The following is a 17,588-nucleotide window of genomic DNA, read 5'->3' as shown; positions in this document are numbered from 1 at the left end:
CCAACTTGGCCAGCTCCTGATTGGTTAGCTAGATACTAAACAAAAACAATTGCATGCTTTTTGTCCATATGCAGGACAGGTGTGGTGCATGCATTGGGTGCGTATGTTACAGAATCTGTAACATGGCAACCTCCATATAATCAATTCATTCATGCGTCAAAATCAATCGTTTGGGAATTTATCCATCCGCTCACTTTCCACTGGCCACGCTGCTCTGTAATTAATTAATTAAATTATACATGCTTCTCGGGCATATAATTGTACTATACATGGTGCTTGTTTTTGTCACAATATTTATGACAATAACGACAAAGAGAAATGGCAAAACAAGATTACTTTATTTGTTTCGCTGTTTAGTCTCTAAATTTAACTTAACTCTACGTTTAATGTTTGTATTTTAAAATTCTTTAAGACATTTTTATTATTAAATATATAACACTCCTATCCTTTCTTTTTTCTTTTTTATGTGTTTACAATAATACTCTTGAAACAATATATTTTACATACTCTTACAACAATATATTTTACATTAATTTTTTAGTCTATAAAAAAATTAATTAATAAATTAACCAATAATTACTTATTAATAAATTAAGAAATAAATATAAGTATAAAACAATTGATATTTTTCATACTTTTGTAACAATCTTGCTAATTAATATTTATAAATAAATGAATACCAAGTAATTTAAAGTAATGTTTAGTACCCTTGCAACAATCTTACTAATAGTTTTTTGTATAAAATTAATTTAATTACCAAATTAATCCTAAAATAATAATAACTCATTTTTATTTTACTTTTAAGGTTGATTTGACAAATTTACATTTTTTTCCTTTTCATTAATGTTTTCAAGAATATTGTTACTATGATTTTATTTTAAACAAAAAGAAAATTAAGGGTAAGATTGTAATATAATTATTAGCAAAGTTATCTTAAATTATTCTTTAAAATATAGAGATTAAATGAGTACTTTTCTCAAAATATAGAGAGTAAACAAACATCTACTTTTTATTACTTTTTATTTCTTTAATCAATCATGTCACAATAGTTTTGTCAATTATATGTTGCTCTTTTATCATATCGCGATGTGGTCTTTCATAATTCATTTTCATGCATATGCATAAGAAAAAAAAGACAAACTTTTTAGAAAAAAAAAATTGCAACCAAGTTAGGCGGGACCCCTTATCTATAGATTAAATAAAATAAAAGAAAATACATTTGAAGAGTGATGTGACCAAAACCACTAAGTCAAAGAACAAACACTACTAACAAAAACAAAATAAATAGCAAAAGCAATTAAATAACAAAGAATTAACTAAAGAGAGCAAACTAAGGTAAAATCTAACAAAGAAACTATAAGAAGATGAGCTAATACCTAGAGTGCCGCTTATTATACATGCGAGCAGTGTCAAATGTGAAGCCTTTCTTTAAACCAGAGGCATGCGGGCTAGCAATACCAAAATCGGGACTAAGATCAAGCCTTTCAGTATCCTCAGGCTCAAACAAGAAATAAGCATCAACATTGGATTCCCATCAAAACTGAAATTCTCATCAAATTGGACAAGATTGTCAACAGTATGAGAATTGAAGCTCGCAACCACATGCTGAATATCTTCCACTGGAGATTTGAAAAAAGTAAGACCCACGGAATACCCTAAAAATCCAAATCCTCCAAAACCATATCCTTACCACACCACCAACAATATCAACTCAGCTCTACTGATACCAGTAAAACTCTCAAAGGCATATATACTTATTGAGGTTATTTCATAACATGATCAAAAGGCAAAAAGTAAATTTCATGTGAATTGATTTTACCACTTTATAATTATTTCATGATAAGTATGATCATTTCATAAATAAAACGATTGTTTGAAACTTCCACAAATGAAAATTAACTAACTTAATTGTTAAAATATAACTTTTACCCATCAACAGCTTATTTATTCTGTCATTGTTTGAACATCATAGATAAAATGAGGTATTAAAATCTATTAAAGATAAAAATGTGAAAATGAGTTATAAGATGGACTAAGATGTTACTCTCCCTATTCTAATAGATCTCAATTGTTATTTTGAGAAATGGGTTTGTCGAGATCACGTCCATGGATTTCTGTCGCCAAGGAAAGATGTCACTATAATTACTTTCGGACAAATGTGAACGAGACAAGATCAATCACGTGATTCATTCTACACCCTATTTTCTTTTCTGGTTTGGTAAATTTTGGACGGTTGGCACGTCACTCGACGTGTGTGTTCATGATTTGTACTTTTCTTTCTTTTTTTCTTTTTATTTAACATTTTTCACATTGGACCCCAGGTAAAAATGCTATTTTGTGTACTAATTGTCAATTAGATTATGAGGAAAAGTATATTTTATTTTATTAATGAGGGTATAATTTTGAGCTGTGTTTTAATAGTATTAATCTAAGTGAGTTTTATTAGGATTCTAATTTTAAATATATCAATAAAATTTTACCGTGTTTAAAAATAAATATATATAAAAGAAGAAAGAAAGTGGAAGTGGAAACTCTGAGTCACTGAATGGCCATTGGCATATATGCAGGAGCATAAGTGCATAACTAAGAAAGCCAGTCAACACTTACTCTCAGATGAATGGCAAAAATTGCAGAAGCATTGATTACGATTTCGAGTGCATTGAGTCTTTGTTTGTCTCGTATTTGTTTGGCCACACGCGGACACATGAGCCCACGAGCATAAATTCCGAGTCCAAGCATATACAAGACGCAAGCACTCAAGGGAAACGTAGCATGACGCCACGATGTTGGTTGGTGATAGTTATTAAGTGGAAAAATATCTTCCACTAATTTTCAAAATATGTTTATATATCTTTTCCGTTATAACGGCGTCATCTTTATTAATTATTTTTCTATTTTACTTTTGGTCTCGATGTCAACCATGGAGTTCAAAATGTTTTAAGAGTATAAATCAAGTGAAATGACATATTTACCCTTCATAATTGAATTAATTAAATAATAAAGAGTTTGCATTAATACAATAAATAGTACATATACAGATATCAACGGATCATATAAGATACCTACAACTAATAATACTAATTATATATATAATTAAGACTTTGAGTATTAGATATCGTAGAAGGGAACATGCAACTGAGAGTCTTTTAACAATAAAGCAATTTAGATTGCCTATCGAAATTTCTAAAAGCACATTGATTTATTTAAATAAAACTGAGAGCCTTTTAACTAGGGCTGGCAATGGGACGAGATGGGATGGAATTTACCAATCCCAGTCTTGTCCCATAAATGCAAATGAGATAAAAAAATGTCTCACTCTCGTTCTTATATTTTTTTTGGGACAAAAATATATCACAATCCCGTCCAAAAAGAGATGGGATTCTGAGAGATTTTATCTCAATTAGAAAAATTATCATCCTTAGTCTACAATGAAAACGAGATGGGATGGGATTTGTCAATCTCAATCCCGTCCCGTATATGTAAGTGGGATAAAAAAATATCTCACTTCCATTCCTATATTTTTTTGTGAGATAAAAATATATCTAAATCCTGTCTCAAATGAGATGGGATCCCACAAGATTTCATCAGAAAAAATATTATCCCTACTTTTAACAATAAAATCATAGCAACATAGCATAAATGCGGTGGGCCCATAACCCACATGTCCCAGGATTTAACCTGGCTCAAATAAATTTTTTTATTTTCTTTTTAAATTTAGATAAAAACTTTTTAAAATCTATATTTTATGCAAATCGGGACGAACCTATATGTAAAATTACCGAATTTCATCTTACGAAGTTGGAACTATCAATTGCAAGGAATTTGATTCCAGCAGGTGCATGCACCATACCGAAGTAGGGTTACAAAATTGATTATGATCAAGAGCTTTCTAGATCGTCTCAGCTCTTGTGATTCATCCTTATCAAGAACAAAGTATCAATTCAGTCCGCGATATTATATAATCATCAAAATTTGGTACTTGTTAAAAGGTTTGCTTCTCATTCCCTTTTCTAGTCTTATCTCTATAATAACTATAAATAGTTCGTACAAATTTCAATTTTAATCTATTTTCCTTTCTCTCTTTTTTTTTCTCATTTTCATTATTTTTATTTTTAATATTTGAGAAGTTAGTTTTTTTTTGAATTTGCAGATAGAGAAAATTCAAAGAGAAGAGTAAAGATATTAAAGACTAAAAATAGTTTTAAAAGTGAGAAAATTACAGGAACACATAGATTCAAAAATAAAAAGAATATTTATTTTAAAAAATTGACATTAAGTGGAATATATAATTAAAGAAGAGATTTTAAGATGGATTTTCCAGGGGTGACAAAAGAAGATGGAAAATCCATTTTACATTCAATTGAATAACTTTGGATTCCTTCTCAAAAAAAAAAAAAAAAGAATAACTTTGGATTCAACTCATTCAGATTTATTATTATTCTACTGATAGGCCCAACCGACAAATATTCTTGTGCAAGTAATGAATTACACAACTCTACATATTTGGAGGGCTTCGATCAGATTCTTCAGATGGTTTCAGCAACCATTTGTTGAGACGTTGGGATGCCTTGTTCACCTGCAAGAATGAGAGCAATATCTATAAATTTTAGCCAACTTTTGATCTTTATTTATTTTTTTAATTTTTATAACCCCAAATAAACACCCATTGTGGACCAAAAAAACCCTTCAAAGAGTGTGTTCTGAAGCCAACCACTCAATAATTAATCTCATAAAAATTTGCAGTAATCACAACACGTGCCCTGCAATCAATCCTAATTTACCTGATCATCCCAATTGGTCCTCCATATGATGAAGGAAAGAATAATGGTTTGAATAACAATTCCACCCAACAATCCAATCCATAAACCCTGTCAAATTAAACCAACATCAATCAACTCGTGAGAGAGTCAATGGTACAATTTTTACAAAACACCATATCTATTTAATTAAAATTGTATTCAATTAACCAGAGTACATTTGATCGTTATTATTAATTAAACATAAACTATATTTCTTACCGTAACTCCGAGATTGGCCACATATGCAAGCAAAACTCCTGTAGGAACTCCAACAAAGTAATAGCTTCCCAAGTTAACAAATGCAACCGTGCTTTGCATTCCAGCACCTACAGCTACCCCTGAAAAATTGATTTGCGAGGCATCAATGAGTATCCCAACAAAGTATCATACTTAGGGTGCGTTTGGAATTGAGGTTGGACAGCTGTAACTTAAAAGGTACAGCACTAAAGTGTTTGGTAAACACTAACTGCTGTAACTTAAAAGTTATACTGATATAATTTTTCACTTGTGTGATGGAAAATTTATTATATCTTTAATAATTTTATCAAAATTATTATTTAAAATTTATATTTACTACGTATTACTAACTTTTATTTCATAGATATATTTTTTTTTTCCACAACAGCTGTAACTTTTAAGCTGCAATGCCTTAATATCAAACGCACCCTTAGTAATCATAGCATTATTGTTTTTTTTTTTCCAAGTTTTCGAAGAAATAACACTTGCCTGAGAGTACTGGCTGAACGCTGTTAAGCAAAACGGAGAAAGAGAGCAGAACAGATAGTTTCGATACTTCTTCTGCAATTTCCTCACTAGTTGTAAACAGGTATGAAATCTGACGGCCAAAGATTAAACATAAAATCCAACAGATCACTCCAAGACAGGCTGAAATAGTGAGTATGACTTTAATGGAAAATTTTGTGGCTTTCGCATTTCCTCTCCCGAGTTCATTCGACACCCGCACGCTGATCAACAAATGATATTACAACATTAGAGCTTGTGAATTTCAAGTATAAGGAGCCAGAGAGGGTATTTGTTGAAGCAATGTATATCTATACCATGAGGCACCAAGGAAGCCAAGGCAGATCATTAATTGAAATGCACTGATATTGAGGCTGCAACAACAATTTAATTAATTAGCTTTAAAGCCAAATTCTTAAAAAGATTATTTATGAAAATCAACTGGAACTGGAAGTAATAAATGTGAAATAAGGTTTTAATAATAGCTAAGACCTTACCAAATAGAGAAAGCAGATATGGCAACGGTTGCATTTTTCATGTACCCAGCCAATAAGACTAGAATGGAATTGTACCAGAGCTCCAAGCTATCACAATTCAAAATTAACTAAGATAATTGATTATGAAACCAAAAAAGAAAAAAAAAAGTGTCAAAACGGAATCTTATGAGACAGATTTAGAGAGCGTTCCAATATTTATTTGTTTGCTTATTTTTTAAAGCATAGCATAAAAATGAGCGAGGTTTGAACAGCAGATCATGTACTATCGTAGGATTTTACAAGTTCAATTAATTAGCACCCAGGAGATGCATCATGACATGCAGGGTATAATTTCCGAGGAAGAACATTCAATATTTACCATATCATGACCCCGGAGGATATCGACAGCTTTATTACAGGAAGAATGTCAGTAAAGGCAGCGTTGGTGAAACCTTTCCAAGTATCAGGGCACCAACCACAGAAGATGTAAACAAACAATCCAATGATATTTAGCCAAGCAGAAATGTTTAATGAGCCCATTGCACCAGCAATACCTAAGTCAAGTTCACTCACAAAGATCCAGGACATAAGCACGTGAAGCAGGAAAGAAGCAGTAGATAGCCACCCGATAATCATGTTCTTGAGCTGTGCTTGTAAGAACATTTGGATTGTCAAGGAGAAGACGAAGTTATAAACAAAGGGAATCAACCACAGAGAAATCACCCCCCCTGTTTCTGCTATATCCTTTTGCTGGCCAAGCAGATTCATGATCGGTGTTCCAAAGATGAAGACGGGGAGCATTATTGTAGCAGTTACACAATCAACTAGCCACGATCGTTGCAAGTAAATTCCCATCATATGATAATGCCCTGCTCCAAATGCTTGTCCACATAATGTCTCTGTTGCACTTGACATTCCCAGCTTCAAATGAATGAACAAGTAAATGAAACGAACCATAGAACATTTAGAGGCAAACAACAGCTCGTCACTAGATCTTTAAAAAGATATATATATAAAAAGACATTTGTAAAAGGCATCACATAAAGCAGAGTGCAGTTTAGTACAGGATCAGAGAAAATCATTCAGGTTACTGTCTTTCTTCAATCCAGTGATCTACACATTCACAAACGTACGCACACACAAACATGTATATGATTCAAATTGACGATGCTTACCAGTATTCCGTTAACAAAGCGCAAAAAGATGCTTTGAACGAGTGCAAATGACGCGAGTTCAATTTCCCCAACATGTCCAAGAAAACTCTGTGTCACCAAAATTTGTCCAAATGAAGCAATCCTGGAAAGTATAGAAGGAAATGCAATCCTCCACGTCAGCTTCATTTCCTTCCAAATCCTCTGTTTCAGATCATTCCTCTCCTGTTCCTCGAATCCCAGAAGCCTCTCTCGCTCTTCCAATCCGTTGTCCATTGTTATTCTGAAGTGTTTAATAAACAAATGCTAACTTATGTAATTGCCTTCAGCTTGAGCTTCCAAGATTTTAACATGTTAAATGTCATGAATGTGAAAGCCCTTTTAATTTCACGATCTATAAAATATATAGACAGTCTTATCTAAACAGAGGGGATACTGTGGCACAAAAATTAACCACATTTTTTAGCATATGACCTGTTGTAAGAGTCGAAATTATAAAGACATTGTACTTTACAATTTGGACACTATCTCTAAGCTGCATTGGTGACGGTATTTCAACTGTGGGGTACACTATGTCATGAGTGTTAAACTCAAAACACAAATTGAACTTTGTTTTAAAGTTGGCAGAGTTTTCACTATATATATATAGAGAGAGAGAGAGAGAAAGAGAGATTGTGAGTGGCTAATGTCCGTCCGTTAAGAACATCTTTATTATTATGTAATTTCAAGCTTGACTGTTTTTTTATTATAAGTGAATGAACCTGCGATAAGATTTGAGTGATGATCAACACTTTACCACAATAATCATGTTGGCTCTGTCCTTATTGTTGCCAATCTACTTTTCCGCGACAAGTCCTTCTCGTACTATATAAGGTAATTATTATTTAATATTATGTTACCTGACAAATCATCACTGGACATATGCTGAAATAGGAAGAAAAGACTGTCCTGCACGATTGCTTATATAATTGAAGATCATTTAAGTCATCAATGACCTATGCAGCTTGTCTTCATGCTCTGTTCTTTTTTATTCATATAGTCAATCATTCTTTCCACTTAATCGGTACCAGTCTTCATCTCGCGGTTGGTCCACCAAATTGATTCTTCCAAAATTTTAGAACCTATTTGATTGGTTGTCTTGTGAAGGTATGTAAAATACCTTTGGCATAGCAGACCTGGATGATGTTGTTTCAAAGTTTGAGTTAAAACATCATTTCATCCAACAAATGGAGACACAGAAGAGAAGTTGTTTTCTAAGCACCTTGCGAACTTTTTTTTTTCTTTTGAAATGTTGCAGACATTATTGCTAATCCACTAATTTGATGGCACAAGCAATTAATCTTTACTAATCACGCTAGGATATAAACTATTGTACACACTCTATTTACAAAACTAATGCATGAGTATGAACATTGTATTAAGTGAGCACATTGTCTGAGGGTTATAGTTTTGCGCAGCAAGTTCCCGTGCGGCACTTGAGCGATCTTAGCGTGTGAGTCGCCAAGTAAGCCTAGATTACTCCCTAAACAAGCCAAGCACACACACTTAGAGAAAATGTTAAGGGTAGTAAGAGTGGAATGGCCAAAGATGATTGTATTACACTTTGAATAATTACAAAAGTGTTTGTACAAGAGAACTTGAGAGCTAGTGTGCTAGGTGTGTTGTGTGGGTGTGTTGATGGTTGTGAGAATGAGGGTTGCTCACCCATATTTATAGGGGGTGGAATGCCTAATTCTAGAGAATTCTATTACAAGTGGCAAAACACTAAGGGACCCAAGTGGTGAGTCCTAGAAAGTCCTAGTAAATGGATAATATGTAGAGAGTTCTAGACCTTTGGGCCTTGGTGGACTTTGGGCCTTGGTGGGGGGTTTTGCTAAGTGCACCCCAGCTAGTTAGTTGTCTTGGTGGCCTAATTTCTAAGTTAACCCCCACTTCTAAGTGTATCCACCTTGAGTGCCAAGCGAGCCCGTGACAACATGCTCATTTTCTACCGCTATCTAATGAACAAATCCGAAATTTATCATGTCCAATGCTACAATTAAGCCAATACGAATGAATCTCACAATGGTGATGTTGAAACACCAAAAACAGGAAAAACAAAAAAATGAAATTCCAATTTTTGATTCTCCATCTACATGAGCAGTGTAGTTGAACATCAAGTCCCATGAGGCAGATTGAATGCTTGATTGTACTCTTGAAAGCAAAAACAAAACTGTAAGCAATTAATTGGCAAAAGATTTACACCAAGCAAAAAAGATTTTGGAAATTGAAGAAGTTTGATGTCAAGCTGTGAAATCTGCTTGTTCGTTAGGCGATTGTTCCGGTGATTCGGGAATGAACCACTTGTTCACGCGTTCGCGAGCCTTCATCACCTGCATTGATGCATCATATCATTTACATGTTCAATCATTGGGGTTAATCAAAAAAACAAAATTATAAACTCATACATGAGAAAGCTAGATGGAAAAACATAATACCTGTTTGTCCCAGTCCGTTTTCAAAGTGATGATGATAAGAACTACAGTTTGAACAAAAGTTCCAATCAACATTCCGGTCCAAACACCCTACAAAAGGAGAGAGGACAAAATAGAGCCGGTATGATAAGAAAATTAAACTTTTTAATTATGGAACAATTTGTATTCTGTCCTAAGAATTTTGAAGAAAAGAATGATGTGTGTGCACTCATGAAAAGCAACTCCTTTACAAAAAACTGCTGCGGCACTCATAATCAATAACATGATGACAAACCAAGCTGCAAGGTATCTGCATTATACAATAAGGAGGAGACCTGTTGTTCACTATATTCGTGCTTTCAGGACCAGAGAATTAGGATATGATGATTTGAGCCAAATTAAAATGGAACCGAACTGAATTCTATTTATTTGGAGACAACAGTAACAATTCAAATACTGCCAAGTCTAAGTAAAACGCAAAGATACAGCAGAATGGGAAAAAGAAAACGCACTTTGACTTCCAAATGGGTTAAATAACCAAGCACGACTCCGATAGGAATCCCAATCAGGTAGTAGCAAGCGATGTTAACATATGCTACGATACTCTGCCATCCAGCCCCGACAGCAACTCCTGTTCAGGCATGATTTTTGGTTACGAATTTAACAACATATTTTCCTTTTTATCTTGGACCCTCCCATTCAATTGGTGACTTGGAGAATATAGAAAGACACTGACAAGAAAGGGAAGCATTACCGGAGAGCACTGGCTGCACACTGTTCAAAAGTATAGAGAAAGAGAGTAGTGGTGATAGATCTGCAACTGTGTCAATCACATCTTGATTGTCGGTGAAAATGTATGCTACGCGTCCTCTGAGGAAGAGGAAAATGATAAAGAGTGCACATCCAATCAAAAAGGATGTGGAAACTGCCACCTTAATAGCAAATTTCGTAGCATTTGCGCTTCCTCGGCCAAGCTCATTTGACACCCTAACACTGAACATTTTTCCAACTAAACTGAGTTTATTCAGCACATATATCAACCTTCCAAAGAAAAGGGTAATAGAGAAGTAATATTCAATATTAACATGAAACATTGTTAAGGAAATAGATAATTCCCTTTTCTACAACACATCGCCTTGAGGATCATGCATTATGCACAGAAATGTTTCTAGGAGATTGAGCAGTTTTTGTTAGAATACAGAAATATAATTAGATTGACTTCTATCCGAAGTTCACGCAAGATATGGCTGAAATTATTGGTCAAGGCTGAAGGCAAAAAATAAGTTTTTTTTTTTTCCCTGCACATGGATAAGGCAGTCGGGATTGTAGTTAACTGAGTTTCATAATCAGATTTTCATTCTTTAAATCTAGCAAGTTTGTTTAAAAGAACAGAATAAAGATATAAAAAAATAAAAAAATAGAAGAAAAAGAAGAGGATTATACCCTACTGCAGCCAAGAAACCAAGCGAGATCATCATTTCTAGCCCATTGATGTTGATGCTGCAAATAAGAATAATTTAAACCACATAGATAACTGGCCCCATATAAACGAAAAGGAAAACAAAATCCAAAATGATGATAATGGGAAGGAGCCTATGAATTTGGTACCATATCGCAAGAGCATCAATGGCAACCTCAGCATTTTTCATGTTTCCTGTTAAAAGAACCAAGACTGTGTTGTACCAGAGCTCGAGACTGTCAAGTATAACATAATGCTGAGTTAAAATCCCCACATGGTTGAGTTACAGGAAAGCATAAATATGGCAGTTAATCAGCAAATACTAGATTAACATCATTGTTCCTCAGCGATATTATATGTTGTCTGTAGACCACAAACAAGTACTTTTTATCAGGGATTCATATCATAATATAAAATTCACCATTTCCCTGCCCCCACAACCCAATGAAAGAAAGAATATATGATATTGCCACACAGTAACACAAACTGAAGCAATCAATGATCTAAACAAAAGGGAAGAACCAAGAAAGGCTGAAACATGGCCACAAACAAAATGAGGAAAGATCCCACTCGAAAATAATAATAGTAACAAACACATATGAAATGATATAGATTCAGATGTAAGCCCTAGACTCTTATCTGCCGATTCCCAGTTAAGCCAATTAGAATTTATAAAATGCATAATCTTTTACTGCCTAAATTCATGCAAGGCCACAATTAGACAAGAACCTCACCATAGCATGGCACCAGACGACAAGGAAAGTTTTACTACAGGCCAGAGATCCTTGAAAGCGGCAAATGAGAAACCCGTCCATGTTTGAGGGCACCCTCCACATATAACAAACAGAAGTTGACCCAAGTTTGGAATCCAGTATGCCAGAATTGTTGATCCCAATGCTCCAGGGAGTCCAAAATTCAATTTCATGGTAAAAAGCCACGAAAGAAAGAGATGAAGCAAAAATGAACATGCCGCCAAGTAGGAGATAATCATGTTTCTGCTCTGGGCTTGTAGGTACATTTGGCAGGTAAAGGATATGATGAAGGCGAACAACACAGGGATTAGCATGAAAGAAATAGTTCCTGCAACTTCAGCAATATTTTCTTCTTGGCCCAAAGCCACCAAAATTGGTGTAGTGAAGAAGAACAGAGGTAAGAGAAGGATAGCACAAATGGTTAAGACTATCCATGATCTTTGAAGATATATTCCTAGCATGTGGTATTGTTTCGCCCCAAAAGCTTGCCCACAGAGCGTCTCTAATGCACTAGCCATGCCCAACTGCACTTTCAAATTCAGATATCAGAACAAGAGAAAACTGAAGCAACTATTTATAGATTTAGAGAATTATATTCCTTGTGAACAGATGACACCATGCATTATAACACATCTTCTTATAGAAGCTAGAGAGTGACTGGAAAGCATTGAAACTCATTAAAAAAACTGAACTGCAATGGAAAAGAAACATTCTTTTTCTGAAGCTCTTGGTCAGCCATTACAGTTCTCAGATTATGTGATTGGGGAATATGACTGCATGAAAAATTTGTCGAAACACTAAAAAAAATAGCAGTAGACATTTTTGAGTGGCGAAAGTTCAGATATCCTGATTGAAATTCAAATTATATTGATTGGTGTTAACCCTTGCATCATTAAAGAAGGTTCATTGGTTTGGCTGCCAGCAAATTCTGGTAAATATACTTTTGCCTTCACTTTGCTAGCTATGAGAAGACATTTATATTTGGTAGCTACACTCAAATATTTTGATCTGGTAAAGAATTTTTCTTTTCCTTGTCCTTTCTCCCCTTCTTGTGTCAGCTTTAAAAGTTCAGTAAAGCATTGCCACCAATAGGGTTACAGCAAAAGTTGTAGTCGTGTTTTAAGCTATTAAATCTCACAACCACAACCCTGAACAGAACATAATTTATGATACATATCTTTTTGCAGCTTTCTCCACTAAAAATAGCACAAATACGACACACACGAAAAAAAAAACAGTAATCAACAGAGGTAGCTTTAAATATAGGCAAACTAGACAGTCGCCTAAGCCCCAAATTTTAGAAATGCCTCATTTTTTAAGTATTTCATTAATAATTCTCTAATTAATAAAGATTTTTTTTCAAAATATTATGTATGGTAGTAAAGCCTATTAGACATCTCTCTGATCACTAATTATCCTATAATTAAGAATTATTTTTTCATAAAAAATCTATATTTAGTAATCTTATTGTTGAAGAGATATAATTAATAATATTGTCTAACCATTAATTTATTCATTATTATTTTTTCAGGAGAAATAAATAAATTTTTTACATTTTCAGTTTCTTAAAAAAGCTTAATATTTAACATTAGAATCTTTGATTTGTAACATTCCTTTTAATTTTTATTAAGAAACTTATAATATAAAAAATCATTGATGAAAAAATTTCTTGCTTTCTTCTCTTAAAAAAAAAAAATTATTACATGCTAGTTCATTCAAAAAGATCAAAAATTAGTTTCTTGAAATACAAAGTCCATATCCATTTTCTGATTATCAATTCATAATCCCAACTTTTCATGTGCTACCATTCTAAACATTCGATTTGAAAATAGTATTGTTCTCATTTATTTGTTTGTTTATTTTTGTAAATGTTTTGAAGAAAGTAAATTTTAGGTTTTGTTTTCAAAATTTTTTAGGATCTTCTTGATTTTTTGTTGAAATTCAAGAACTAAAGATGAAATGAATTTTGGGTTCTTTTATGTTTTTTTGAGTATTGACATTGCTGAGTAAAAAGAGACCTCATAAAATAAATCCGCTTAAGACCTCAGATACTCTAAAGCTGGCCGTAGTAATCAAGGCCAAAACAAAAACCTATTCAATAAATGACAACTCAAGTAAGAAACAGATAGAGAGTGCTTACCAGGATGCCATTTGCAAACCTCAAGAGAACAGTAAACACAAGTGAGTAGGCAGCTAGTTGGGTCGCGCCAATGTGCCCAATAAATGCCTGACTAACTACGTTGAGCCCAAATGAAGAAAATCTTGTGAAAATAGCGGGAGCTGCTACAATCCATAACTTTTTGGATTCCACCCACAGCTTTTGCCTGAATTTCACTTGCCCATCAACATCATTTTCCTCCGTGTTTCCTAATAGCTTCTCTTTGATCTCTCCCACCATTCTCACCTCCAGAAAAAAAGCTTTTCTTTCACTGTCAATGTTTGTAGAAATTGAGGAAAGAATTAAAATTAGGCATATATGGGAAAAGAGCACATTCAAATACAGAGAAGAATGCCAAGACGGCACAGAAGTTGACAAATTTTTTCTTTCCACCAATGCAAGAATTTTAATCGTGCACTATGTTGTCTATTTTCCTTGCTATGACGTTAGAATAAAGTGGAATATAGCTGTTTGTTCCAATAAAGCAGTAGATGATTCCCCACAATCCTGAACAGCATAATTGGCACAAATGCCTTTACTCGTTTACCATTTTCATTCCCTTCTGGCTGGCCACATATTTATTTCATATATCATAATGTCATGTGTAACAGTTCATTTTTTAAACTACTTTTGCAAGCATAAAACATCATCATCCAAATTACAATAGAAATCAACTTATCATCAAACAGAAAATTAAATTATCCCATAAATCACGCAGTTAAAAGAAAATTTACATTTACTGTCAATAGTTAAGGCACACATGAATAGAATCCTTATATTAGTTATGATTAAAGATATCTTCTAATCATTCACCCGCTGCTACAGAAAATATACAGTAATGATTCTCATCTTAGAAAGGATCCAATGAAAGGAAAGATGAATGGTGCCAGAACAAAAAGGAGTTCAACTAATAAGGACATATGCATCTGAATTGCGGTCCCTTAAATCAATGGTTCAATAACAGCTGCCAATAAAATTTCAATTACAGATACAAGCCTAGAACCAGTAGTACTTCTACAAAATGATATACATGTCAACGGATTATCTAAAGGAGAACAGCTACCAATGTAATTATTTCACATTTTTAATGCCTAATATTTTGTGATTACAAACTATAACATGAAGGAAAAAAAAAATCAAAACCCCTAAATGGGTGAATAATGAATAAACATTGTGAATCCTACAAAATTCCCTCAATAAACCAATAAACACTGCAATTACAAGAAACAGAGTTATTGAAAGTTACTAAAACTTGCAAGATTATGAAATGATTATGCACCAAACTTTATCCCATTACCTAGACATATAATGAAGATTACTAATAAATTTGGTAACGAAACAGAAAGCAAATTAAGCACCATTATAAAAGGGGAACACTCAAGAAATAAATCCAACAATAAATGTGACAATTTAAACAGATTGGCATAAGAAAAAAAAAAAAGGGAGAAAGAGAAAAAGTTTGTAAGCTTCCAACGAAACAAATTCATCTATCAGAAACCTAACCGCACCTCCACCGAGAGCTAGCAGGAGAGAGAGAGAGAGAGAGAGAAGAAATAGTGCAAAGGGAGCGGGAGCTCTCAAAAGGCCTTGCTTTTCTTCCGCAAAGAAAATATAAGAAACAGAAAACTGGTCAGCCAGCTAAGCTAAAATAAGTAAACCAAGTGGATTCATTGCACGCACATGTTAATGCTTTTGTATTTTGCCATTTTCCAATGCTCAGCAGTCAGCAGGATCCCAGTTGCAGGGGTAGTTGAAACCATTGGTTTCATCTAACTCCACGTAGCTTTGTGAGTGCTGCAACCCTTCCATCAATCAGACAACAAAATTGTTTTAAGAGCAATAATGTAATATTACCCTGATTGATACTCCTTAACTAATCCATAATTTAGAAAACTATTCATAAATATTATAAAATTCTGAAATTGTCTCACACGTGAATTATCAATAAATTTTTTTTTATTAACTCATCTTGCCGGATTTCAAATTATAATATATTTGTAAAATTATCATAAGCTCAAAAAAAAAATTCCAATTTTTCTTTTTTATTGCCACTTCTTTTTATTAATAGAAAAAAATGAATTACATAAATAATCTTTTTTTTTCACTCTTTTTCTTTTACAATCTTTTGTCAAAAAAAGTTCCTTGTTTTTTTCCTCTTTATTGGGACCGTCATAAAGTCAGACGACCTTTGGGTGCCATCTTTTTCAAATATTAATTTTGACAAGAAATTTACACGTGTTTGGCCTTTGTGAGGTGTCCTCGGGTCCACAAAATAGTATGCACTAAAAATAAATAAAATTTATCATCCCGCCCGACATTACCCAAAGCGTGGGTAGCGGTACCCTTGGTCACGACTCACGACGACCATATTCACAAGTCATGAAAAAAAAATTATTTTTTTGTTAATTGTGATCTTTCCTAATCAAGAAATTAATGGTGTTGGTTTAATAACAGACCGATGGGGCTAATTTCACTGCAAGTTTTAATAAAGTCTTGAGTTATTGGTCCTATTTGATTCATAATAAAATATTCAAAATTGAATGTGGTAGCGCCAGCGCATTATTTATAAATTTATGCAATATTAAATTACAGATCATAACTTAAAATTAAAGTTAAGAATTCCTTATTGAAAAAATCCATTCGTAATAAGAAAATTACTTATTATTTTTTTCTTATCATAAAACAATAACGATAGAGTTACAAATAATTTTATGGAAATTAATTTATACACTCTAATCTAATATAATGTGCAAATTGATATGCTACAGAAAAATTATCTGAAAAGTAATAATAATCTTTTTTTTTATTACGTGGAGTCACAATAGTTTTATTTTATAGAACCGAAAAATTATTTATAACTAGTGTTATAAAATTATTATATGGATACATCACATAGAATTGAATAGTATGTAGTTGGGGCAATTACACACGTGTCAAATTGTTATTGGGGAAGTGGAGCCCATAAGCTCTGAAGAATAATTTGACACGTTTCTCTCTTATTGATAATTTGACACGTCTCTCTCTCTCTGTCTCTCTCTCTCTCTCTCTACATTTGTAGTTATAGATATACATTTTAAGACAAAAACTTGTGCGATTAAGAACAAGAGAGTGGGTTCGCTGGGTAACGAACTAGTTAACTCACTGGGGACGACAATTCGTACCAGAATTAAGGTGACATAATAAGTTTGACAACGAAATCAGGGTACCCCACTTTTTGTGCAAGCTATCAGGAGCTCTTGTTATTCATTTGTCATCAAATCAGACGTCACGAGAATTGAATGTCGTACAGATTGACTTGGGGTCCAGCCGTGCAGGACAAAAACTCATCCTCAAGTATTAATTAACTAGGTTTGAAACTTGAAAGACAAGGGTTCCCATTTTCAAATGCCACGTCTCATTTTTCCAAATAGTTTATTTTTCCACATTTTTCCGCTTTTCTTTTTTTTAAAATGAAATTAGGACGATTTTCCTTTCACATTCTGAAGAGACGCTGAAGCATAAAACAAAGGAGTGAGACTATTATCACCCTCCAAAATTCTTTTAAAATCCTTTTTTTTAATTATAATTTATTTAATGTTAAAAATATTCTTTTTTTAAAA

General features: G+C 33.4%; 2 protein-coding genes across 8 annotated transcripts in view; both read right to left on the bottom strand.

Moving 5' to 3' along the window:
• LOC102626004 (protein DETOXIFICATION 21-like) overlaps nucleotides 1-15,824 on the bottom strand; it is a 131,066-nt gene extending 115,242 nt beyond the window's left edge. For 2 of the 7 annotated variants that reach the window (XM_052439677.1, XM_052439676.1), the window contains exons 1-8: nucleotides 15,670-15,822; nucleotides 13,972-14,260; nucleotides 11,814-12,355; nucleotides 11,229-11,315; nucleotides 11,064-11,120; nucleotides 10,375-10,613; nucleotides 10,133-10,251; nucleotides 9,645-9,731 (exon numbers count right to left, since the gene is read on the bottom strand). In XM_052439677.1, coding sequence (XP_052295637.1) covers nucleotides 9,645-9,731; nucleotides 10,133-10,251; nucleotides 10,375-10,613; nucleotides 11,064-11,120; nucleotides 11,229-11,315; nucleotides 11,814-12,355; nucleotides 13,972-14,260; nucleotides 15,670-15,758 — 1,509 coding nt within the window. In that variant the 5' untranslated portion in view covers nucleotides 15,759-15,822. The other 5 variants (XM_052439675.1, XM_052439680.1, XM_052439679.1 and 2 more) reach the window with 5 other exon arrangements.
• LOC102615021 (protein DETOXIFICATION 24-like) lies at nucleotides 4,234-7,779 on the bottom strand. The gene is made up of 8 exons (XM_052439682.1): nucleotides 7,192-7,779; nucleotides 6,396-6,937; nucleotides 6,038-6,124; nucleotides 5,858-5,914; nucleotides 5,526-5,764; nucleotides 5,019-5,137; nucleotides 4,782-4,868; nucleotides 4,234-4,576 (listed from the first exon to the last, which is right to left on the bottom strand). The coding sequence occupies exons 1-8, from the start codon at nucleotides 7,441-7,443 to the stop codon at nucleotides 4,496-4,498; spliced, it is 1,464 nt and encodes a 487-aa protein (XP_052295642.1). The 5' UTR covers nucleotides 7,444-7,779; the 3' UTR covers nucleotides 4,234-4,495.
• Nucleotides 15,825-17,588: the final 1,764 nt, after the last annotated feature.

The sequence above is a fragment of the Citrus sinensis genome, chromosome 4 (assembly GCF_022201045.2).
Source record: "Citrus sinensis cultivar Valencia sweet orange chromosome 4, DVS_A1.0, whole genome shotgun sequence".
In the NCBI taxonomy this organism is placed as follows: domain Eukaryota; kingdom Viridiplantae; phylum Streptophyta; class Magnoliopsida; order Sapindales; family Rutaceae; genus Citrus; species Citrus sinensis.
The sequence above is the reverse complement of the archived record's forward strand: the minus strand, read 5'-3'. Positions and strand labels throughout refer to the sequence as shown.